The 25,197-nt window shown below is 46.6% G+C and overlaps 3 protein-coding genes and 1 long non-coding RNA gene across 5 annotated transcripts in view; 2 read left to right on the top strand and 2 right to left on the bottom strand.

The window, feature by feature from the left end:
• LOC135393911 (putative fatty acyl-CoA reductase CG5065) overlaps positions 1-19,831 on the bottom strand; it is a 52,718-nt gene extending 32,887 nt beyond the window's left edge. Inside the window, exon 1 of one of the 2 annotated variants that reach the window (XM_064624257.1) lies at positions 19,700-19,831. The gene's annotated coding sequence lies outside the window, so the exon portion shown is untranslated. Of the gene's footprint in view, positions 1-6,078; positions 6,139-19,699 lie in introns of those variants that run through there. The other variant, XM_064624258.1, reaches the window with a different exon arrangement.
• The window catches only part of LOC135393918 (uncharacterized), a 102,986-nt gene that overhangs the window by 15,558 nt on the left and 62,231 nt on the right, over positions 1-25,197 (top strand). The window lies entirely within an intron of this gene.
• On the top strand, positions 20,229-21,704 carry LOC135393916 (nuclear apoptosis-inducing factor 1-like). The gene is made up of 6 exons (XM_064624265.1): positions 20,229-20,543; positions 20,634-20,783; positions 20,871-20,906; positions 21,000-21,050; positions 21,139-21,282; positions 21,471-21,704. Exons 1-6 carry the CDS (start codon positions 20,276-20,278, stop codon positions 21,641-21,643), a joined length of 822 nt encoding a protein of 273 aa, XP_064480335.1. The 5' UTR covers positions 20,229-20,275; the 3' UTR covers positions 21,644-21,704.
• Positions 21,845-24,520, bottom strand: LOC135393915 (putative nuclease HARBI1). Its single transcript, XM_064624264.1, has 4 exons — positions 23,976-24,520; positions 23,334-23,606; positions 22,984-23,253; positions 21,845-22,019 (listed from the first exon to the last, which is right to left on the bottom strand). Exons 1-4 carry the CDS (start codon positions 24,376-24,378, stop codon positions 21,886-21,888), a joined length of 1,080 nt encoding a protein of 359 aa, XP_064480334.1. The 5' UTR covers positions 24,379-24,520; the 3' UTR covers positions 21,845-21,885.

Here is a 25,197-nt window from a genome sequence, read left to right as displayed (position 1 = left end):
TTCGGGTAAACCGGATCTGGTCTCCCTTCAACTCCGCGTAAGAGGTGGAGGGTGGCAAATAGGAGCCGGTCCCTCATATACAGGAGAGGGGCCCTTTGACAACGCGGCCCGCCCCCGGGTGGGCCGTGTCTTTGAATGCGCGGCCGATAAAAAGGTCGTCGGGGCAGTATATCGCTTGCCGTGCTCTTCCCGGAAAGATTTTTCTTAAAAACCGGATAATAATTGCTACTTATCCTATCCTACAGGTAGCAATAGAAGAATGATGATAATATCTGAACTGGGATCAGCAAATACGATTGAGATAATAGTTTTGACACGCGTGTCAAGCATTGGCGTCTTGTCCCATATCTTCCTGCGGAACAAACAAAAGACAGCTAGTTTAGCCCGCCTACCCGACTGTCCCACAACGATGACAGTCAGAAAATGGCATCGAGTTCAGTCGTCATCGCTCAGAGACGAAAAAAAAATGTTGTGACATGTGATCTCCAGTGTCGTTTTCCTCGTACAGACGTTCTGTCTGTCGACGCCCGTGAGGTGCTGTTTTTAGCAGATGACGGAAGACATGATGCATAACTTCGCTTCGCTTAGTTTGCCTCTCTTCGACGTTCATTCTCGGAAGTGCGCACACGGTCACGTTATATCGCACAGACAGAAAACGGGGTCTGGAAAAGTGTTGCAGCGAATGAGATCATACGATGATCAAAACCGATGTTGTGTGACGTCAAGGCAGTCTGCTCCACACCAGTGAAGCTGTCGGCAAAGCCTTCCTGCACGAAGGTTGAAGAAATTCCTCAGTGGGGTCCTCAGTAGCTTCGGTAGTGCTTCGGCAACACGCTACTGTCCTCAACGATGCTCTTTCGTAAAGCACTGGCAGAGCTACTACTTTTCGCAACCTTCGTGCATGCCTGCCCTGTTTGTCAAGAGGGCATTTCTCGATTACTCTCCCTGTGGTTCTTGGGCAGACTTCGCGGACACATTGGTTGGTTGACTGGTGGCGCTTTCAGCAGAGCCGCAGTGTCAAATACGTTTCAGCCAATCGGCGCGGACGATTTCCAACATAGATAGCCTGTGGCTGCTATAGTGGCTGCCCATGCGGCTACGAAGAGGGCTCGTCTGAATGAATACGGCCGCTTTCTCAATATCGTAACACGAATACTTGCGTCACTTCCGGTTAAGCCGTCTTTCAAGTGGAGATGCTTTTCGCTCTCTCCCCCTCTCTTCTCCCCTGCTTTAGGAAAACGGACAAAGCTTTACAACAGCGACATATCCTGGGGTTCTGAAACCGCAAGCACGCAGTAGTACAGTGATGTAAATTTGACCATACAAAACGGATTCAAACCAAATCCCCATTTTATCGGCGACAATGAACACAATCCAAATCGAGTCCGGGTTTGAATTTGTGTCGGCAAATCAAATCTCTTTCAATCTGGGATTACGAAGTAGGTCATGAATGCCAGCAAGTCTGCTCTCTGGGTGAACTTCAACCGGAAAACTTTGGAGTGACTTCCAAACTTGTGTAAATAATGACTCGGAATCGGCAACTATTAAACATTTCTCGGGTAATGGCGGTATTGCAACAGGCATTTGATATTCAAAGCAAAGAAACGACCACCAACTGTATGACTGGCCAACAAGAGAGGCGATGAACATCAATGGGTTGCAGCGCAGAAAAAAAAAGCGAAAAAAAAAGAAAGCAGAAAAAAAAAAGGACAACAGTGACCTTGACTGGAATTATTTTAATGCCTATAGTGGTGTATAGCGTGAAATTTTATTTAACAAGGTGGAAACAACAAAGTGGAAGCTGTTGAGAGCGTTTATTCTTTTCTATATCGCGTTTCGGAGAAAGGAAATTATTAATTTCCTACCGATATACTGGGTGTTTGTTTCTATTCGATACAGACATCCCAATTAAGTGCCTTGAGAGCCCGCAATGCCGCTTTTTGGTGTGTGTGTGTGTACGGCTTGTCGGACATTCTGGGAAAAAGAGTAGTACAGTGAACCCTCGTTAATATAACCCCCGATAATCTGACATACACGTTCTACGACCATACTCCTGAGGAACAATGCAGTGAAATCTCTGCAAGTCCACCCCCGTTAATACAACAATTCCGCGCTATGACCGAAATTTTCGGGAACAACCATGGTCATAATAACGAGGGTTCACTGTATATGTAACTATCGAACGACTTATTACCTACACTTGTTAATACTGTAAGTTAAGTTTAAGATTTCGAGGCAGTCATTGTTTAACTGTATCCCCTTGATTTACTTCCCTTGATATTTAATCGAACTGGAGTGTCTTCATGCGCGGCACGTTCTCTATTTTATTTTTCCTTACACCAAACCATCCAGCCACCTAAAAATGTACTGAAACGATCTCGTACTTCGAGATATCTTTCGTCAGATTTTGTCCTGGAACACAGCGGATACCGAAGACATGCGCAACAACACATCACAGCCCAACACCACCTAGATACGGAAAGCCTGCGCGCTCGTCGACCGTGACGTGACACCTAAGAGTCAGCAAATCAGGACCGTGTTTTCAACGGCGGCAGCCAATCACGGACGTGCTTTCAGCGATCGTATAGTCATGAAGATGAGCCACCGTCGTCTGCGAGCTGTGATTGAACGCCCACGCGTACTAAATGGGAAAACTTGGAAATAACCACTGATAGCCACTAACTATATACTTCTACAGTAGTTTAACTATAACTACTAACTACTTCGCGATGGAGTAGCTTAACTAGTAGTTCAATTACTTTTCAGAGGAGGTAGTTAACACTACTTCTTTAACTACTGCAACGTATTTCAACTACATCTCTAACTACTTAACGTTGTCCATCAGCACCAAACCCATTCTATAGTGTTTTTGGACACCTAAATATGAATCACAAGCAGTGATAAAGGTGAAGATTTAGTACACCATGCACGGCACCTCCGTTCTTATCAGACAAGTAGCTCAAGGTAAAAGTCGGAAGCACAATCGTGCCGTAAAACTTGCGGCAAAATCGGAAGTAGTTGGCGCCTGCAGTAACCTAACTACTGTAGTTAACTACTCGAAATAGTAGTTTAACTAGTGGTTGCACACTACATTTCTGCAGTAGTTAACTACTTTTTAACTACAATCAGGTAGTTTAACTAGTAGTTTCACTACATGTAGTTAACTACTGGCCACCACTGGAAATGACGCGCAAAAAGGTCTCAATATATTTCTCAAAACTGATTTTCTGGAAAGCGCCTCGCACTTTTTGTCTAAATATTTATGTCTGCAGGTTCCAGGTGAGCTGCAGTCATTTAGAGTTCTGGAATTCGCAGAACGGTGAATCGCAGTAGCAGACGAGTTCTGACTCTTATAGTCCACGTAGCGAAGGAGAGAGAGGAGGCAATCTAGGTGGCGCTCCCATTCACGTCGGCGAGCGGAGGGGGAAAGCGTGCGAGTTTCACTGGTCGGTTCGGATCCGATTCGCCTGTTTCACTGGTCGTTTCAGATCAACCCACTCCGCGACCTCTTACCCCGCCAAGAAAGCTTGGATTCGGCCGGAACTCTAACGAAGCACTGTCCTGACTTCCGCATCTTCAAGGCCGAGCAACAGCAAGTGTCGGGCAGGCTCGCCGAGTTTGTCGGATGTGGGCGACGACTTCCGTCATTAGAGAGTTTTAGCAGACCGTTGATAAGGTGACTTGCGTCAAACCGTATCAACCGGATCCAATCAGTGGATAAGATTCTGAGTCACGCGCGACTACGATTGGTTGCGATAGACACGATAACCTTATCAACGGTATACTAAAACTCACTATTATCTTGGCCTGAGCGCGATTGTTTTTCGGTGGTGGATTCGGATTTGGTGCCTACGTGCCAGATGTCGTTGCCCTCACGCGTATTCGGGTGCTGGCTCCACATCGACCAGTGGAATACGCCATTATCGGGGCTCAAAGCGGTTTTATCTGGTCGGCTGATTATCGCGAGCTGCAGTCCCGGAGTGTGTTTTTATACTCACTCCTCTTTTACCAGCTCGCGAGACAAACATGCGTCAGGTGGAGGTCATTGTGGCCCTCTTGACCACGATGAACAACTTAATGCAAATGATAACATATCAATATACTCGATAGTAAATATTCGCGACCTATGGATTTCAGGATTGCCCGCCCCCAGGTGGGCAATCCGCAGACCGACCATGCACAGTGGCGTCGTCATGATGCCAGCCGTCTCGCCACGTAGAGCCAATAATTATATTATACATTTTAGTAACTCGTAGAGTAATAAGTACTAGAGTCACTAAATAGGGGTACAGAGTATCGCACTCGTTTTCCGCGCCGGAGCCGCCGTTCGGTGTCCGCGATTGGGCCGATCGTGTCACGTGGTCCTGGGCTGCGATGCGAGCTGACTCGACTACGCGTTGTTCTCCACCGGAGAAGGGGGAGATTTGCGTCCCACTGCTAGGCGACGGAGCCGCGCCTGACTCAAGATGGCGGGCTAGCTCGTGACTCAGTGTCGCTACTCTAGCTGCCCCCTACTTTGTGACTCTAATAAGTACGGGGTTCTTCATTCACATGGTTAGTATGACTGAATACATTATAGTTTAGGGACAGGAAATGCCAGCTAAACGTAAAGAGCCGAGGCGGGCTACAGACATGGACGTAAGCCTAAAAGGTGCTGACGCCAGGATTCGTCAACTTTCAAATGCAAGCAGCGTCGTTTGTTTCTCTGCGTTTTTGTTGCAGCGGTAGCGGTGAAGTGGAGGTATAAAGGGTTGGGGGAGATTCTGGAGTCGGCGGAATGGTGTCCGAAGCATCCAGTAAAGCGTTTCCGCCCGCGCCTCACAGAGGGCGCCTCAGGTTCACCTTCGGCACGTTGGGTATGGTGCCGATGGTGCCTGAATACTAGCTCACCAATATGCAGAGGGAGCTAGTATTGAGGCACCCTAACGTTGGCATAAGCCTGCGCTAAAGTGCTAGTGATGTGATGTGATAGAAAAAGAAAAAAAAGGGGGATTTGAGTCGCGACAAAGACTGTTTGCGCGCCTGACGTCACACGAGACAGTCGAACGAGCGGTGTAGCAATGCAACACAGCCGATGTCGCACTTGCAGAGAGAATTCGAACGACTGCGTGCAGCCTCTTTTGCCCACACCATCCCCGCGCATGCGCAGATAGAGCCTCTTGTTTGTAAACAGTAAAGTGGTCTATAAAAAGAAATAAAGAAATAGAAAGAAGGAGAAAACCCAAGTGCTAGTTTGTTCCAGTACCTTATATCAAGCGCCTCAGGAGTAACTTTGCTGTCGCCATAATCGTGGTCATTATTTACACTTAGAAGTCACTCCAGAGTTTTCCCGGTTGAAGTTCACCCAGAGAGCAGACTTGCTCGCATTCATGACGGATTTCGTAATCCCAGATTTAAAGCGATTTGGTTTGCCATCTACCGCCCGTGTCTCACGTTGACGTTTTAATGTCATAGCAAGGGACAGTGGTCTTAGGTAGGCCTGGACCCAAAAGCTATCGTTGTTGGCGAAATAGCGCGAATGATTCGCGTTAATCCTGCCAGAATTTCTTAATTTTTTTACTGTGACTGTGTCAAAAGTCCAATAATTCAACTTTATGATGTTTCCTACAACAAACCTTCCTTATTTATGTGTGTGACTGTGATTTTTTTTTTTTTTTGTCCGGGTGAACCTTTTCTTTTCTTTCTTTTTTTTTGAAGAGTAGCGAACCAAATATTTGCTGACCTCTCTCAACACTTAAAAACAACAACAACCCTTCTTTGGTAGTCTTTCAAATACCAGACTTTTTACGTAACCCTCAAAATAGACTATACGAACACCGCTGCATAAGATTGCCTTCGTTTAGAATGAGCATTGTTTCGCCTGCAAGCAGCTGCAAGATCGCGACTCCACCATAATGTGCTACATGTCACACCGTTGCGAAACAATGCTTGACAACCACAGGTGTGTCCTATAGCTCACAGAAGTCGTAGCCAAAAGGTCAAGCATCCCTCTCTCTGAATAAGTGCATCTACAATACGTGCTATATTCGCGTATCACTCAATATACCGATACGAAAGACTGCATCGCAGGGAACTTACACGGTCAGTTCTTCGTTGCTACTCCACGCAGAAGATGAATGACGAAGACTGAGAGAGAGCATCCAGGTGGCCGTTGAAGGCCGTGCGACGGAGATGGAACTACAGTGTATAGCACGTCACGCTGTTGTTGTGTGCGTGCACAGATGCCTCGGCCTGAAGATATCATTAGCTTAGCCGTACCAGCAGCTGATGCTTTCCCAATCTAGAGTAATTTGGAATTACACAACAAACAGACGTTCACCTGATACTGTAAACGTACTAATTTAAGTGAGGACCTCTAGTTTTCCCTAATTTCAAGATCGCAATTTTTTCGCGAAGTATGTATCACATGGGGTGGGGTGGCAAATATTACATTGACAATATAGCACGGGCGTTAAAATTTGTAACCTAGCGGGGATTCACGAAGTCGAAGCGACTTTCTGACCCCAATTCATTGCAGCGTTCTTTATTTTGGGTGAAAATGGTCACATTTGCGGCCATTGTACATCGATTCCATATTTATTCTAATGTCATCCTGTACCTGCCCTGAGCGTTAAAAAGCTTGTACCGCTCATAGCCACTGTTGCTTCGCGGCGCTAACACGTAAGGCTCGTACGCTAGGGCGAATATAGCTCGGTCCCACGAGAGCTACGGAGCCTTTACCGCTAAAGTGCACCATGAACATGATACATACATGCGTCTTCATCGGAATCGCAAATTATTAACGCTGCGAAACGCGCTACATACACAGCTAACACAACCTCTGTTTTGTACACCGCGGTGGCTTGTGACTACTCGCAGACTCCCGTAAAATTCTTTTTGACTCAAACGTGGCTGTATTCAAAACACACCATGCATAGAGAACAGCATACTTACCGCAAGCGTACTTAAGCAGGTAATTTAAGCAGGTGTTTATTAAGATAAGAGACATAATCGATGCCGGGAATTCTATCGCCTGCGCTCAGTAGCAGCTCGGCAGAAGTACCGTCTACGCTAAAGAGACGGATCACGCAAGGCGCTCTAACCGACAACTATACAGGGTGTGCGCAGATAATCCTAAATGGCATTTGCACACGTAACTCGTTGTCTACCTACCTGAGGATCTTCCGGTGGCGTATTTATGCGTGCGACAGCTACAAAAAAAGAAAAAAAAAAGTCATGGAAGCCATACTCAGCGTAAAAAATAAAAATAAACGAAGCGCGAAAACGTCGGCTTCCATGCATTAGAATAGGGCAACATGGCGGTCCCGGGAGAGTTATATTCAGGTACCGCTAGGGGAGCTATTTGTGCAGAAACCGAGACGATGTCTCACATGGATGCTTATCAGTAGTGCCCTAGCGGTACCTGCACACAACTCAGTTGAGACCGAAACGTTGCCCTATTCTAATGCATGGAAGCCGACGTTTTCGCGCTCGGTTTATTATATTTTGATTTTTTACGCTGAGTAAGGCTTCCAGGATATTTTTTTTGTAGTTTTCACACGCATAAATACGCTGTCGTGCGCCACCGGAAGTTCCTCAGGTAGGTAGACAACGAGTTACGCGTGCAAATGACAGTTAGGTCTATCTGCACACACCCTGTATAGGTATCCAATAAACCTCTACCCGAGAAACGTCATCATGACGTTGGTAGGCAAACTGAAACCGAAACAAATCTGAAGGGGAGGGCTGGGCTCCACTAGAGTCACTAAACAGAGGTGCAGAATATCGCATGCCTTTTCCGCGCTGGAGCAGCACTGCGGTGTCTGCGATTGGGCCGATCGTGTCACGTGGTTTCTCCTTCCAAGAACGCACCGTCCATGTTGAGTCCCCTCCATCCAAAACCGGTTTCCTACGTTGCAAGCTGGCTCGATTGCGCGCTGTTCTCCGGCGGAGAAGGGGGAGATTGGCGTCCCATTGCTAGGCAACGCATTCGCGCCGGACCCAAGATGGCGCCGGCGTGGCTCAGAGTCGCTACTCTGCTCCCTATTTAGTGACTCTAGGCTCCACGAATGGGTACTTGTTCGCTGCCTCCTATAGACCTCTCCCTGTTTGTAAACAAATGACGTCATAGTGTTCGACAGCGCCACCAATTTGGTAGAGTTGAACTACGCTCGAAGTTAGGGGCGAACAAGATCGCGCCCGAAAGCCACGATCTTGAGGGGATTACGATGGTCTCTGACAGGGACACGACCTTCGGTCCTATACTTTTCTTTCAATATAGGAGGCAGCGAACAAGTGGCCATTCGTGGAACCCAGCCCTCCCCCTCCGATTGGTTTCGGTTTCAGTTTGTCTACCAACGTCATGATGACGTTTCTCAGGTAGAGATTTATTGAAAGAAAAGTAGGACCGAAGTTCGCATCCCTTTCAGGAACCATCGTAATTCCCTCAAGACCGTGGCTTTCGGGTGCGACCTTGTTCGCCCCATAGCTTCGAGCATAGTTCAACTCTACCAAACTGGTGGCGCTGTCGAACACTATGACGTCATTTGTTTACAAACAGGGAGAGGACTATTATCGAGCATTGGACACCGTTCTTCAGATTCGCAGTTGTTACTACAACTACTGGTACCGTCCCGCATTCATTCAATCTGCGTAGCGCGCACTACACGCGCTGCCGTTACACTTGCATATCACGTGACACGTTAAGTTGCAAGCGGAGAGATTGCTTTCGTGGCGAACTTGAATAACACGCTTTTTTTTTTTTTTACATTTTTGCGAACTTTGCAGTCTTCTTCGAAAACAAAGAAGGACAGACGGAAGCCACATTAGAGAGTCGCGACGCAAAAGAAACAGATACCAGTATTTGTGGGTCGGCTTTTCCGAGTTAGGGTAATGCGAGTATGTATCTTTCTTTCGGGAGCTCGGCTCTTGCAGAATAAACGCTACTCACGTTGAACTTTGAAATGTAACGAGCGCATTAAGCATTTTAAAGCATGATAGTTATAGGGGATGGAGTAAAGGAGAGGGAATGAATTTTCTCTTCACCTCAACAATCGCTTTGCACTGAGAACAAAAACCGGAAGTTACCAACAGTGACATCACGACCCTGAGCGCAGCTGACTACAAAATTAAATTTTACTTAATTTTAATTAATTTAATTAACAGTGGCGATGGTGATGTGGTAAAGGAAAAGAAAAGGGGTGATTGTGAGTCACGACTAAGTCAAACTTGCTACACCCCCGGACGCTTACACATAGAAAATACAAACAGATGGACGAGTTAAAGTGATGAAGTTCAACATGTAGTTCAAAAGTTTCAACCGAGTGAGTGTAAAATGGCGGAATCGCTGGGTGCACACACACACACACAGCATTCAGCGAGTCCTAGAATAGAATAGAATAGAAGTAGAAGCAGAAAGAAAAATAAGGAAACGTATTGGTCGCATTGGTGCGACCAGCTGTTCCATGACGCTCGATGTGGGAATGCACTGAATTTATTGATTTTATTTATCATATACTGCAAACCGACTTTTGGTGACCGTAGAAGGAACAGGCTACAATATTTTGGATGTATAAATAAAGAGCAAGCAACAACAACAAAAAGATTCAAACACAATAATACATCGAATAGAGAGTAATGAAAACCTAAAGCAAGCACCAGAACATATAAAGAGCCCAAGCAGCACAATGTACTGAAAGTCGAGTGCAATAGGGGTGGACGGTATGTGTCTTATCAATGTACTTTAGCTTCATGAGTCTGTCCAAGGCCTTCCACCTACCCGTCCACCCCTATTGCACTCGACTTTCAGTCAGTGTTGTACGTAGCGCCGTTACTAGTAGCGGCGCTACTGTATCCGTTACTTTTTTCGGTAGCGGAGTAGAGATCGCGCTACTTTTTAAAACTGGTAACGAAAGAAGTACTTCCGCTACAAATTTGCGGTAGCGCAATCTTTGAGCGCTACCGCTACTTTCCGAGCTGGGGTTCGCGACAACTCGACTTCGACCTATCATCAAATCTCCACGCTGCCTGCCTTCGATCAAGCTGCCCGATATCACAACTCATTCTGGGAAATCGGGCAAATAGCCGAAAGGAGGGCACAGAGGCCGTTATCTTACAAAGAGGATGTGCCCTCCACGTGTTCCCTATTTGGGATGAACCTTCTTGAAGATTTGGTGCATTGTGGGAGTTGTCTGCAAACTGACGTCACTCCATTCTGGAGCCGTGCTCGCTAGCTATGAGTCATGACATTCCACATGACATTGCGCCACGTACGCTCAGGTGCTTGACAGTTGCAATTTCTTGTCCGCTGCAATGGAGGGACCATGGCCTGCTACAGTACAAAACAGTAGCGTGGTGTTGCGCCTCGGTGGGAAAGCTTTATCTGTGCGTCAAGGAAGTCGACGTACAATTTGAAAAAGCACACCATGGTATGTTTACTAAAACCTCGTTCCGGGCAATCCGAGTTCTTTTTGTGACAAAGCTGTTGAGCCTTTTATTGGTAGACTTGCTTTGTGCTTTATTTGCTTTAGAGGAAGAGAAAAAGATATGCAGGATACCGAGTAGGCTTTAGTAAATCTGTAAAAAAACGGTTTTCAAAATTTTAGCCTTCAGGCAACCTACGTGTAACCTCCATTGGACGTCGATTTATTATTTTGAGATAGTTTTATTTCATTATTTTAAGACGTTTGAAGTACGTCATCAACGACACTGTTTGTTTCTTTCCTAAAAAGTAGCGCATGAAGTATCGCGTTACTTTTTACGGGTAACGGTAGCGGTATTCTTTTAGGTACGTGTAACGATCTCGGGATTTCGTTACTTTTTGCTCAGGTAGCGCGTATCAGTATTGCGCTACCTTTTTCGGGTAGCGGGCACAACACTGCTTTCAGTACATTTTGCTGCTTGGGGGGGCTTTACAGCTACTGTGGGACTATGCCTGATGAGATCGCATGTAATGTTGAAGCATTTGTTATCTCGTACGCTAGTGCATTCCAGTCTGTTATTGTGCGCGAAAAAAAAAAAAAAAAAGAAAACCTGAATGCATTTATTCGAGAAAAAGGGGCAACAAACGTGTTGTTATGCCGGGATCGCACTGGCCTATTTTCGTTACGCGAGATATATTTGTTGATGTCGATACGAAGTTTTCCATTGACCATGAGATAAAGAAGTTTAAGCCTGTCGCGTGAGTGCCGAGCAGGTAGTGGTTCGATATCAGCCAAGGCGTAAAAGGGATGTGACAGATGTGTTACGTTGATACTTATTAAATATGAATGATTTAAAAGATTACTTCAGCACGTACTCAAGCAGCACAATGTACTGAAAGTAGAGTGCAATAGGGGTGGACGGGTAGGTGGAAGGCCTCGAACAGACTTGTGAAAATAAAGAACATTGATAAAACACATACCGGCCACCCCTACTGCACTCGACTTTCAGTACATTGTGCTGCTTGGTTATGTAGATCGCCAGGGCACACAGCGCAGGTCTTTGGTAGCTGCTTTGACCAGCTCCCCAGTACCTTCTCAACACTAAAAGGTCGGTTGTGAAGTTTAGCAATGCGTTCTTCAGTGTTCGCCAACTGGAGTCGAAGCGTCGGCAGATGACCAGCACCAAGTACGTGCTCCGTAGAATAGAATAGAAATAGAAAAAGAAAACGGTTCCGCAAGCTGAACAATTCGGCAGTTCAGCAAGCCATAGTCATTTCGCACAGTTAGTTAAAGTTAGAAAAGAAAAATATGGAGACGGTGGCTCCTATACAAAACACACAGGAGCCGGCTACTCCAAAACACTCGAAAATAAAAATTAGTACATCGAATAAGTTAGCTGTCGCACCATGTCTAAGATCCCTCGGCCATTCTCCGAGGAGCTTCTATAGAGGACGGTGGTCCAGGCTCTAGGGTCATTACGTTGGACACTGTATCTGGAGCAGTTAATGTGTGTTCAGTGTTCTCCACGTCAGCGCACGTGAGGCAGTTCGGTGAGCTTACCTTACCTTTGCAATCTTGCACAATAGGACACAGCTCAAAGTGGACGTACTATAGTCGAAGGCGGTGCACCAATGATTCAACGATACGCAGCGTGCGACGCGGAAGACAGTGAGCACATTTCGCACTGTGATTCTGAGCACTGCGACGAAGGCTTGTGACAGCGGCTCCGGTTCGGGTCCGGAACGCGTTTCAGGAACACGCATGACCTCCTGCTGCTGCTATCAATCAGCTATAATACGGGAGTAAGTACATAAAGGGGGCGTCTGCAGAATGAGGCCCTCGCGAAAATACCTATTAGGCTCGATCAATGATCGGTAATTCGATAATCCCCTCATTCATGTGTCAGGCCACTCTATCAGGAATTATGCCGACGTAACGGCAGGGCGGTATCTGGTACTGTTTTGCACGTCGTGCGTCGACTGACAAGAAAAAGCAGGCCGCGATACTATACATTTTAACCCATAACGTCCTCCATTACTTCATGATGCTGGTTCCGATAAGACGGAACTGGATTCGGCAAACCAAGGAATCAGCTGGGTAAACTCACGGTGAGTTCCGTTATTTCAGTTCGCCGCAATCCTTCGGAAATGATGCGTGAAACTAGGCTGCTCGCGGTACGATCGATAACCACACTCCGTTTTAGAAATATACCACTCCCACCTCCATCTACAGGCAGGTAGACCGCTCGCACCCATCCGTTACCCCTCCCTACCTCAAAAAAAAAAAAAAAAAACGAAGAGAAGAAAAGCAAGGTAGTGCTTACTTATAGTGCGTATACGTATACATAGAGCGTCAGTGTAAGGTAGATACAGAACTTCCTTCATTCCCAGCTATGCTGAGCAGAGTTGATCCAGCGATCGCTTTCCGCATGCCTCGTCATACCTCTCGTCAAGATGCAGCATTAGTTCATCGAATGCGCCTCGATGTGGCTTTTACAGCGCAGTGGTGTTACCGCTTGAGACAAGTTCACTCACCCCAGTGCTGTCATTGCGGTGCTGTAGAAGATCTAGAGCACATTCTTCCCCACTGCCCACACTATACCAACCTTCCCGAACCGTACTCTCGATTCTCGCCCCACCCCCTCTCACAAGATTGCTTGGTCCCTGGCCACATCCAGCCCACCAACGCTCTGCCCTCAAAGCTCTCTTCACCTTTCTGGATACCATAAGACTTGGATCCTTATTGTGAAGGGGGCTCATTATTTCATTCCCCCGCATCCCCACCAGCAATGAGTATCGCATGAGAGTATCGCCCCTGCCGATGAAACTTCCCATTCATCATCTCACAATAACGTTGTTGTTGTTGTTCATCCACACTATAGACAATGCGAGGATTACGTTTGTGGTACCTGACGTTCAAAGGGCCTGTATACATGTACGTGTACACGCGGTTCTCTTCGTGCATATTAACAGCACACGTTACATGTGTGGGATCAGTGGGATCATTGCTTGGATGCTTTTTGAGGCATAAATGTTGCGCTGTCTTTGGTCTACAATTTGCGTTACATCGTGTAAATTGCAACTTCTCGACAGGTAAATATTTTTCGTAACTCGAGGATTAGCTCCCCTCATCCCTCAACGGTATAGTAGCTCATAACCTCCAAACGCTCATATGCACCGAAAAAAAGTTGGTGGTTTTGTGCGTTTGGTGGAAATAAGCAGGAGGGGGAAAGCTGATCATAAGCACCAAACGTCCAGAACATCCGAATGCTCATATGCACCGAAAGGCGGGAGACCATAAAGGCTGGTTCTTCCTCTCATGCATTTGGAACAAGGTCATAGGGTGAGAAAGGTGGACTGAATGGCGACAACCAAGGCCGCTTAATGTGCCAGTTTGGATGTTTATGAAGTTTGAATTTGGCTGAATGTGTGGGTTGAATGGGATTATCGTGAGTCAACGGGTGTTTGAACGTGACAAACACGTCCGCCGTCGCTCTTCTATTGTCATGCGCATGCAGCATGTTCCTAATTGGTGGACTTACGTCGCGAGACAACTGTGATCATGAGCAATGCCACGGCTCGCGTGACTCAGTGGTTAGCGTGCTTGCCGTGTCACGTCGAGACTGGGAGGAACCCGGGTTTGAATCCCGGTGCCGGCTGTGCTGTCTGGGGATTTTCCTGGGTTTTCCTCAGACGCTTTCAGACATATGTCGGCACAGTTCCTTTAGAAGTCGGCCCAGGATGCACATTCCCCCACGCCGTCAGTCGTGACGTTGCCCACCTCTGTGAGGCCGACAACGGCGAGACCTTTCATCATCACCACAGTGGATTAAATTCGCCTACCTGAGGTAGAGTGTGGCTGACAAAACGTCTAAGAGAAAATATGACCGATGGATGATATAATCACCATGGAACGCCGTCTACTCCATAGCGACTAAAGCTACATATGCTAAAGGAAACGAGTAAACATAAAAGAAAACGAGCAGTAAAAATAAACTTAAGAAATAAACTGAAATAAAATTAAACTGAATATATGTTAGAGGATGAGCGATAACACCCAGTGAGCTTGATCTAGCGGCGCAGGAAGGAGGCTTGACGCGGCACAGCGTCGCAGTCAGCCACTGGCGTCATCGAATGGTTCTGTAGCATTCGCTACAGTTCCACAGTAGTCTGCGTCGTGAAGTGTACATTGGAAGTAGTTTTGGCATGTGTTACAACGCGTATGTTTTTGCATGTTCTTGCGTATTTAGGTGTTTTTTAGGGCCTAAATACCTGTCTATATTTATGGTTTTAGCCCGTAAATTTCCGAGTTCTACTTATAAGAGGAAGTAACGTTGATCTTGAATGCCTGAAACGGTGGGCAAACAGAAATCAGCTGAAAACCAATCATCCAAAGGACCAAGCCAGTCATCTTCCAGACCGAAGATTGAATAACTATAGGAGCGAGAATGTGTAGAGCACGCTAAATGGAGTTCCGAAAAGAAAAAAAAGAAAAAGAAAACCCAGTCCGGAAAAGTTGGTCCCGGAAAAATTGGTCCCTGGTTGCTTGGCGGAAATAATGGTGCCGCGCGGTTCCGCGCGCCCAAAAATACAGGAGCGTCGTTCTGGACATCTGATGAACGGGATCATAGCCAATCAAGTGCTATCATTCGCCCTCCTAATTTGTTCGAAATTGGAAGACATGCTTTTTTAATTAACATTAATCTTTAATCATTAATTTAACATCATTAATGAACAATAAATGCTGCACGCCATTTAATGAGGAACATAAAAACGGTTTCATTTGCTGCACCGCTTGTAGTGTACAAATCGGGTCTGTTCTTTCTGTTCTTCTCTTTATTTTGCTTGAGTACAGACGACGCGACATGATCAGGAAGCAATTCTGCAATGTCTGCTACCTTCTCCTAAAAGTGACAAAAAAGTAAGAGTCGTCTTTCTGCAGAACGAAAATTCAAATCGCAGTTCTTTCTTATTCTCACTGATCATATGCCATATCTTCTGTTTCGTCGACGAACTGGTGGAGTGGTAAAAAGTTGTTTGGATTTCTGTAAAACGCTATCAACTTGTAGCAGTGTGAATGAAAACATGAACTGGAGAGACGCAGCAAAAGATATTATGTCACAATGGTAGACATTGATGCCAACGAACTCATAGTGGAATATCGTTTTGTGTCATTGAGAAAAAGAGAGGACGCCAAATAAAGAGACGCCAAACAATTTTTAACGTACACATACAAGAAAGCCAGGAGATAAATAAGAATCCTTGCATTTGCGTCAGGCTTCTACTTTCTGACCACACCAGTTACTGTCGCTGATGCTGAAAGAAGCTTCAGCACAATGAAACTGATCGGTCAAGAATATCCTGCGCTCAACCATTAGAGATGTCAGGCCTTCTGAGTTTGTAGTCGACCGAAAGCAAGACTATCATATCTCTAGACTCAGCATTGATTAACCAACTTGCGAAGAACAAGGCTCGAAAGAAGGGTTTTGCGTAAATGTTCACTGTACGCCTATGTATCCATAATATAAACCCTACATAAATATCGTATTCCAGCTTCCGCATTGTAACTGAGCCCGGACATATGTTCGGAGGAGGCCACGTTCTTTGTTACTACAGCCCTGCGGGAGCCGAGTGCCTTTCGAGCTAGAATCAAGTCTTTTGTCCTAGGCTGCCTCCATGTCTATGAAAATAAAGCTCAAATTGAAACCGAGAAGGCGCTATTCGTTCTGGCTACATACAAGCAGGACCAAGCTGTTACATAAACTTCAAACTGACACATTAAGCGGCCTTGGTAGTCGCCATTCATTCCACCTTTCTCACCCTATGACCTTATTCCAAATGCGGGAGAGGAAGAACCAGCCTTTGTGGTCTCCCGCCTTTCGGTGCATATGAGCATTCGGATGTTCTGGACGTTTGGTGCTTATGAGCAGCTTCTCCTCCCCTCCTGCTCATTTCCACCAAACGCTCAAAACCACCAACCTTTTTTCGGCGCATATGGGCGTTTGGAGGTTATGAGCATTTGGTGCATATGAGGCACAACCACAGGACTTGGATTATATATATGTATGGACGTTATTGTGAAGGGGGCTCATTATTTCATTCCCTGTATCCCCACCACCAATGGGGTAGAGTATCGCCCCTTGGCGATGAAACTCCCCGGCGATGAAACAGCCATCATCCCGTAATAACGTTTGTCGGCCTCTGGGTTGAGTCCGCGTCTGCGACCTTCGCTACGCTTCGGAGCCGTAACGATATCGAGCAAATTCCTCACCGCACCGTGGGTCCAAGTCTATAGTTCGGTTCCTTTCGGTGTGTTTCCGGCCACGGAGGAGAGATGTTACTCAACACAGATCACAACAACGCATAACACAGATCACAGCTAGCCAAACTCTGTCGCTCAGTGTGTGCGTGTTTTTTTTCATTTTTTTTTTTTTTTCAGAATGGCAAGCACAGGGGGTGCTTGAGAAAAGTCGCGGTTTCATTAATACAGATACGTTAAGGTTACAACATCTTTACGTATCATTGCCCATGTGTGTCTGAAGCTGAAATAATAAAGGCCGTTTTGTAGAGGGTGCACGGGTAAGAAAGACAGGGAGGGAGAGAGATAGAGGGGGGGGGGGGTCGCTAAACATTTGTGGCACTGTCCTGACGTCACTCTTTTTATTTATTTAGTTTATTAATACCCCGAGGGTCCTGACGGACTCTTACCAAGCATGGAAGCCAGCGCATTTTCAGTGTGTTGCTCCATGCCCATGGTACGTAAAATATTCGCAAATTGCAAGAGTTTACTGTGGTACCTTGTCACAGACCATGGCTTCATTGCCCCAGTCTGAGCCCTTGCGAGAAGTGGTTCCTGTAAGGGCACTGGATCTTTCCAGGATTTTGATGCCGGGGAGGTGTTATAGTATCCCTCACGGGGGGGTGACGACACCCACTTCTGATGGCTTTTGGGGATTTTTTTCGCCATTCTGGCCATATATTTGGGGGTGGGGTTGCACGATCTTTCGAGGTGGCGGTGGGTGCTGGGAATCTCCCTGTGTAAGGGTAACGAGATGCATAATTTTGTGTGGCCCGCATCGACCAAGCCATGAGCGACCCCGCATGACGTGACAGTGTTACGAAGGAAGGACACGTGCCACTGCTCACCTATGCCCCCGTGGGATGTCGGCAACTCCTTTGTGGCGCACGTGCGGAAACACTTCATTCCCGCTTCATCGCGCCTTCGCACGCGCCAGCAGACACGGCACGGGAAACTGCGTGTCCAGTCGTAGCGCCTCCGTCAGTGATAAACGCCCAACAACGTAACACGAGTCAAGGAGCGCCTATCTTCGCTGTCTGCAATCCGAGCTGAACGGTTTCCCTTTTTAGCCATATCGGCCACTAGAGATGTCACGAAGCGGACGAAGAAAAACCCGATAGTGAATGCAATTTCTAAATGATAGCGTAAACGATGCAGCAAAATTTTATCGCGTTTACTTCTGGCCGTGTACGTACTTTTAATTATACTTTTACTTTTTAAAAAGTGGTCTTCCTCGAGTACTTTATATTATTTAGTATTTATTTATTTATTTCTTTTACGATAAACTCTATTATATTATTTGCTGACACTTCTAGCAGCCTCTCACAACTATACCGCTTATAGAAGCGCGTCGATTCTATCCGATATAACGGACCGAACAGAAACGAGAATAGAAAAAAAAAAAAAGCCTTCATCCTTAGAATTACGGCGCATGTACGAAAATTCCCGCAAAAAATGTGCATTTATGATCACTATGAAAAACCTACTTCGTAGCTTCCTAAAGACGTGTGCTGTGCCACAAGGTAAACCCGCATGCAAGTATATTCTCCCCAGGAAAAAAAACATGCTCTTTAATACAGTCCGTGACATTTACTTATAAACGAACTCGTGAATCGTTCGATTTCACTTGAAAGGACATTCAGTAATTGGACAACCTAAAGTGCTGCCGAATACTGTATTCCTGGTAAGCCCTTGTTAGCACGGAGTTTTATGCTTACGAAACGCACGAGCACTGATACGAACACTTCCCAGTTTAGCGATCAACAAGGCACATTTTATCAGCTCAGACTATGAAGTACCGTCGCGCTCCCTGTATCGCCCTAGCTGAGAATGGAATGACCTCGGGACACTTCGTTTTTTTGCGTGCAGTACGTCGCGATATAAATGTACAGTTTCTTAGCCAGGCACGTCACACGGTTCCCGTGTAAGCGACAAAATTTGGTCGCACATTCTTCTGCACACGACGTGGTATATAGAAACTGACTTCGGTGTTAGTACTGAGAAGAAGAAGAAAAGGTACAACTGCACTCAAAGGGGCAGTTTACGGGAATGCTTTATATAAACAGAAGGGCAGAGCAGAAGTGCAACACCGGCAGAAGAGAAGAAAAATGCTTCGCGTCACAATCGTTCTTCCACAGCCGCTCATTCGGCTAACGTGGCTCACGCTATTTTACTGCCCTACACGCAAAACATTAACGCAGCGTCACACAGCAGCTGATGGTACACCCCAGGTTATGCACGACTGCTAAAATGAATCACGCAGCGCTTGAGTTATGGCGCTTACGTACGGTAATTCGTGACAAATTTGTTGACGGATGAAAACGGCGCAAATTTTGTGCCGCGCCTTCCCTGACTGCAGAGATTTTACCTCACTCGAGCACTGAAGCCGCACTGAATGCGCAATGCGTACAATACTGTAGCGATCGACCTTAAAAGTTTGTAATAAGCGCCGTTGAGGATCATTCGTGGATCTATTCCGAGCACTCCCATCCCATTGAGTGCGGAACCCGTGCTTCTATATCACGCGCGTGCTATCAAATTACGACTCCCTGGACCGTACCCGTGGTTATCCGTACGAGTTCAGAAATGAAGTTGTACACCGAAGGACGCTGTACGGAGTCAAAGCAGTCCCAAGGAATTGTTAGCGAGGTGTCAAACACCCCGCGAATATTGCTCCCTACGGTCAGTGTGGGGTAGGCTTAGGTCTCACGGCCAGCCCACGTCGAGTTACCAGAAACGTTCCTCGATTCGGCGAAGCTGTCGGGCCCCGTGCGGTACATGAACTCAGAAGACGCAATTTGGAACTGCCTCGGAGTAGCGGGTGACACCGCGGACGTCTATTCGGCCGCGTTTAAGTGTCGCACCCGGCCCGTTCATCCCGAGTGTCCGGCATCGCTTTGACAGCAGACTTCGCCGGCGAGCTCTTTCCGTTCGCATCCGCGCGCACAATTCCAAAAATAGTGTCCTCCAAAACGAAGTTCTGAGTCTCGTAAAGTACTCACACTTTGAGAGCCTTCTTCAGATCACTTTCTCTCGCGAATCCATGTATTTCCAGCGCAGTTTCCAAAAAAACGCGAACCACCTCAACATACAAACAAAACGCGCATAACTTCCTTTACTTGCCGACAGGAGCGTGGCAATGCCGCCCGTCACGTGACAACCACCTAAACCAATAGGATCTGCAACTTGCGGAAGCGATACCGTTTGGAAGCGGTGTCGCCATCTAGGAATAACACAGTGAGTTAGGCGTTGCTGTGGCGACGACGCGATCGGTGTCCCTTGGCAACAGCCGTCTCGCGTCTGCTAACCAGGGGTCGGATTCACAAAGAAATTCGTATCTTACGACAAAGTGCCCTTAAGATGTCGCAGCCTGCGATGCGCTTACGATGTCGGCGTAAACTGGATTCACAGAGCAGTCGTAGTGGAGAGGGCACGCCGTAGCGCCACAAAAAGCGTATGGAGACGAGAGTATGCTATCACCATGGAGACGACAACGCGCGGTTGCAATCAGACCAATGAGAGCCGTGAGTTTCCATGTGGTTTTCTTGAACAGCAGACACACACTTTCTCGGTAGAAAATGCCCGCCACGGACGCCTTGGAAACTTCAGCGAAGCGAGTACGTCGGCCAAATTTTACCGAACGCGAAATTGAAGCGCTCGTGGAATGCTACCAAGCTAACAAGGCTGCCATAGATGCCACTGGCGATGGGCCGCAAGGCGCTCTTGCTAAAACCAAAGCCTGGGCCCGCATTACTGATACTCTGTTTGCGGTGTCCGGCATCAAACGCACGCCTGCGGAAGTTAAGAAGAAATGGACGGATTACAAGAGCTTAAACAAGAAGAAAGGTAAATAGCGCATGCAATTACTGGTCGGCTGTCACGCATGTGAAGCGGGAAGGTTGTTTTATCGATGAGACGCAAACCTTTCTCACACAGGGGCCAACGTCACGCGGTGCCTTGGCAGGACAGGTGGGGGTGCCGCAGAAGTGCCGCCACTTACGCCTCTTGAAGAAAGAGTAGTGGCCACACTCGACAGGAGCACCGTCGTCGGGATTAACGGCAGTTACGACATCGGAGTAACAGGAGGTAAATGAATACACAAAAGCTGCACAACCCGCAGCCAACCTATTCTTATTTGTGAAGCAACAGACGTTTTAACCTAATTTATTGCAGGGGATGTCATACTCAGATACAATGTCCAGTGCTCAGGTCAGTGTGCGCCCACACAGCCTTGTCGTTCTCATGCAACTTTTGTCACATTATGATAGGATATAATACATAACATTATTCGTATATTGGCAGATCCCGGTCCTTCAAGTAGTGCTACACCCCTAGTACCTGATGCTTGTGAAGGTAAGGCAAACATAGCATGTCAGTAAACAGCAGTGTGAAAATGCAGAAGTCAAGCATTCCTTAACGCATTGACATGGGCTGACATTAGGCGCAGAGCTGACATCCTCCACATGGATAAGTCAAACACCTAGCCCAGCTTCATCACAGGAGGCAGCAAATGTGCAACAGGAGGCAGCAAATGTGCAACAGGAGGTTGCTGACAGCGCACCGGCTGTGCCAACACCACGCAGGGGTAAATATTCTTGTGCACGACTGGTGTATTGCTTGAAGCTTGCCTACTTTCTCAAATATTCTCAGGGCTACTACACTGTAACAGTCGCATTAATGTGCTGTAGAATAGGAGTTGCAAAATGTGTTTCTCGTTTTCGCAGTGTTTTTATCTTGCTATGCACTAAAATTCTCACGTGATCCGTTTACCAGGTACAACACCAAGGAGTAGGGCGACCAGTGAAGCAAGTGAAATAGCAAACACACACAAAAAAATGGAACAGCACTTGGAAGCGCTCGTAGATATACAGAGGAGGCTACTGGCCATCAAAGAACACAAGTATAAAGTTAGGACACTTCCTGGAGGACGGCTTGAACTGCAATAAATTGACAACACAGCTTTAGGAATGTGCATTCTGCGTGTCGTTGCTTTGCTCCAAAAGACTGAGTGAGCAATCTCAGAACTGTAGCAATCTGTATTCCACTTTTCCATAGCACTTTCTGGTGACCTAGTCAAAATTCCAAAACATTTGAAGCATATTGTGTTCCCATATCAGCTCCCATCATTAAATTCAAACTCAAGAAGATGCTGCGGGTTGAAAATTTTATTATGCCTGAATATTCAGGTTCACTCCCTGCGAATTTCGGGCTGAGCTATAGGTCGGTGCTCTGTGAATATCTGTGTAACAACGTGATCTCTGACTGAAATTCCAGCTGGCATGTCTTGTGCTCCTGGGATTGGTCTTTCAGCTTCTTCTAACTCTAAAGGAGAGAGGGCAGAAGTTTTGTAGTTCACAGCAATTCTTGTTACATGGCATACACAGGGCAAATAGTATATGGATTGTAGTCCTATTGTGACATTGTATGCTGTTCAGCAGAGTACTACGCTAGTAACTCCTTACGCGGTAACATGTTACTTTTGACAACGAAAAATGGCTAGGAAGAAAGCGAGCTGGTGAAGATGATGCATAATATAAAACCCCGAGAGTAGAGAACACGGGAGGACAGACACAACACTAAGTCTGAAAAAGACTTTGTGTTGTGTCTGTCCTTTCGTGTTCCCAATTCTCGGGTTTTTACATTGTGCAGCATGTTACTTTTGTTTCGCACCGAAGTAACGACTTAGTTACTGTTGAGAAATCAGAAACTAATCATGTTTTTCATTATAACAATTGGTAACTAATCTTAAGTTGGTCGTAATGTTTATCATGTCAATTTCATGAGCCTGTAAGTGGCAGTAATGTGATCTGATGCAGATTTCATCCACAACAATTGACAATCTGAAGTAAACAATCTGAAGTATGCATGAAAGGTAACACATGACAATGAAGCGTCAGTCACACAAATTGACTTCTCAGTGTGCAAGTAATCTAGTGACTCATGACTTATACACCACTGGAACGTGATCTGCACGTCGGTTGGCAACCGCAGCCCCCTTCCTAAACTATACACAAACCTGCTTAAACAGGTCCTTCCTCATTGTGTTTGTTACTGATTATGCCTTGCGCATGGAGGACGAAACGTCTGAGGAGACCTGTAATTCTGTTGCGTAAAGCCAGTGTGCTATATTTTGTTATCATGATGAATCCCGGCTTTTGGAAAATCCTTATGATCTGTTTTCCAAATCGGTAACAAATTCAGTTATCTTGCAAAGTCATGTGTAATTGTATTTCGTTCCTCCTGTCATGTTTCTTCTTTTTTTATGAACTTCTACAACGAAACATACCAACAGGGTCAGTCAGGAGGATGTTATGGCGTATGCAGTAGTTGTGGAGGATGCCACAAGCCACAATGATGGAGCAGCACGTTGTCATTGGGTATAGGAGGCATCCCCCAGACTTGTCCAAACACCGAAACCTGCTTTTGAGCAGTCCAAAGGCACGCTCAATCACTTGTCGGGTTTTCCTATGAGCCTTGTTGTACTTTTCTTCAGCTTCTCCTGATGGTGTCTGGAAGGGCGTCAAAAGCCAGGGCTGTGTGGGATAGCCGGAATCACCTAACACCAGAAAGTAGACAGGATTATGTAACACTTCCTAAATGCTGCCTACTTTAAAAAAGTGCTTTCACTGCTCTCACCTAGAAGCCAGCCTTCAGGCATTCTGCCAGCCTGAAATTCATCGTGAAGGTTGCATAGTGACCAGATGAAACTATCGTGAGTGCATCCTGGCCATCTGGCTGTCAGCTGGGTTATTTCGCAGTCAGCGTTACAGACTGCCTGTACATTGATCGAGTACAGCCCCTTTCTGTTTCGGTATGCAGGTCGCATCTCACGCTTGGGGGGTTTCACAAGAACATGTGTGCAATCGATGCAGCCCAGTACCTTTGGGAAACCTGCAATGTCGAGGAATCCTGTAAAAAGAGATTATATATTTACTGTGCGTACAGTCCATTGCATACAAGCTAAAATCCCTGCAGTGACTCCGTCAGTGTGTGCCAGTAAGGCTGTAACACTGTGGGGTAACACGTTCACTGTTGAAAATACGTGACTACTGCCTGCGGGAAACATGTTAGTCATTCATTCTGAGAGCCACTTTAAGTAACAGCTGAAAGCAATAAATTGCAAATTGTGATGCCGCTCACTAAAACAGCAGTTTCGATAGCGAAGGTTGCAAACATTATCCTATGTAGTGCACTCTCATCGGACCCGCGAATACAAATTCCTGTATTAGATATTTCTTACATACAGAACACTAAAAGCACGAGAGGAAAATATATTACCTAAGACGGTTTTCTGGACGTCCGCAGGTGTACGTGGAAACTTTATTTGCGTCGTGGCCATTTCCACGATCGCTGTCGTCACGCTGTTTACAATCCGTGAGGTGCTGCTTTGGCTGATCGCAACCACATCTCCCACAACAGACTGAAAACTTCCACTTGCATAAAAACGTAGCGCGACGAGCACTTGCACGTCCACAGGGATGGCTCGACACCGCGCTGTTGGCCGTTGGAGGGCCGGGGCAAGCTTCTCGCACAAGCTCATTATTGAAGATCGTGGAAGACGATAATATCGAAGAAGATGGTTCTCCGGGATACTTTGGAGCGTCGTCCGTGGCCTGAGAACACGTTCACGGCGCAAAGTTCTCCGCGACTCAATCTCGACTGCTGCGACGTACGCCGCCATCTTTGCTCGTATGGCCACTTACGACTGCTCGGGGGCTCTCGTGGGATTGTCTCGCAGCTGACGAGAATCTTACGTCGCGCGCGCTTTGTGAATCTGCATTTCGTCCTAAGTTTATCGTACGAGGGCGCTTACGATAAGTTTTGTCGTACGAGCCTTTTGTGAATCCGACCTCTGCATTTCGTCCTAAGTTTATCGTACGAGGGCGCTTACGATAAGTTTTGTCGTACGAGCCTTTTGTGAATCCGACCTCTTCTTTCTTTCTTTTTTTTCTTTTTTAGTCGCCGCGTGGTCTGCGTGATCTCAATGTGCGACAAACCTGTTTTCTCGTGCCCAGTTTAACGAACCTCACCTTAGAAAATGAAAGAAGAAATTCGTGAAGAAGAAATCGGGTGGCGAGCAAATAACCACCAGCGGGGAGAGGAAGTATAGTGCGCTTATTTTACCAGGCTTTTGGATGTGTAGAGCGACGAAAGAAGAAAGTAGAAGAATGATCGAACGGCTGATACGATTAACTGATGCCTCGATTTTGAGGGCAGAGGAACAATAGACGATTTCAAAAAGATGCTCGCGCCACCAAGCGCGCCGCGCAAAGCAGAATGGGAACTTTGAGGGACACTGCTCTGTCGTCTGCTACGGTTATGGTGCATCTCGGCTGACGCCGCTGCTACGCACACCGGGAATGTTGTTGTTCTTCTTCTACCTCCGCCTCTGGTCGCCTCATAATGCTTTAAGGCGCTCAAAGTTCCCATGAGCCCTTGCGTGCCACAGGTGGCGCTTGCTTTTCTAAAAAGGTCTATTGCAGCACGCGAACAATATCGC

The sequence above is a fragment of the Ornithodoros turicata genome, chromosome 5 (assembly GCF_037126465.1).
Source record: "Ornithodoros turicata isolate Travis chromosome 5, ASM3712646v1, whole genome shotgun sequence".
Lineage (NCBI taxonomy): Eukaryota > Metazoa > Arthropoda > Arachnida > Ixodida > Argasidae > Ornithodoros > Ornithodoros turicata.
Note: the sequence above shows the minus strand (reverse complement) of the source record. Positions and strands in the feature narration are given on the sequence as shown.

What these genes read in the sequence shown, in the direction of transcription:
- LOC135393916 (XM_064624265.1), top strand. Translation starts at nt 20,276, where the DNA reads ATGCCCGCCACGGACGCCTTGGAAACTTCAGCGAAGCGAGTACGTCGG. An exon ending in GAGCTTAAACAAGAAGAAAG is followed by an intron (nt 20,544 to 20,633) that starts GTAAATAGCGCA and finishes TTTCTCACACAG; the next exon opens with GGGCCAACGTCACGCGGTGC. An exon ending in TGTGCCAACACCACGCAGGG is followed by an intron (nt 21,283 to 21,470) that starts GTAAATATTCTT and finishes TCCGTTTACCAG; the next exon opens with GTACAACACCAAGGAGTAGG.
- LOC135393915 (XM_064624264.1), bottom strand. Translation starts at nt 24,378, where the DNA reads ATGGCGGCGTACGTCGCAGCAGTCGAGATTGAGTCGCGGAGAACTTTG. An exon ending in GCCTGAAGGCTGGCTTCTAG is followed by an intron (nt 23,254 to 23,333) that starts GTGAGAGCAGTG and finishes TTCTGGTGTTAG; the next exon opens with GTGATTCCGGCTATCCCACA. An exon ending in CCTCCTGACTGACCCTGTTG is followed by an intron (nt 22,020 to 22,983) that starts GTATGTTTCGTT and finishes TCTCTCCTTTAG; the next exon opens with AGTTAGAAGAAGCTGAAAGA.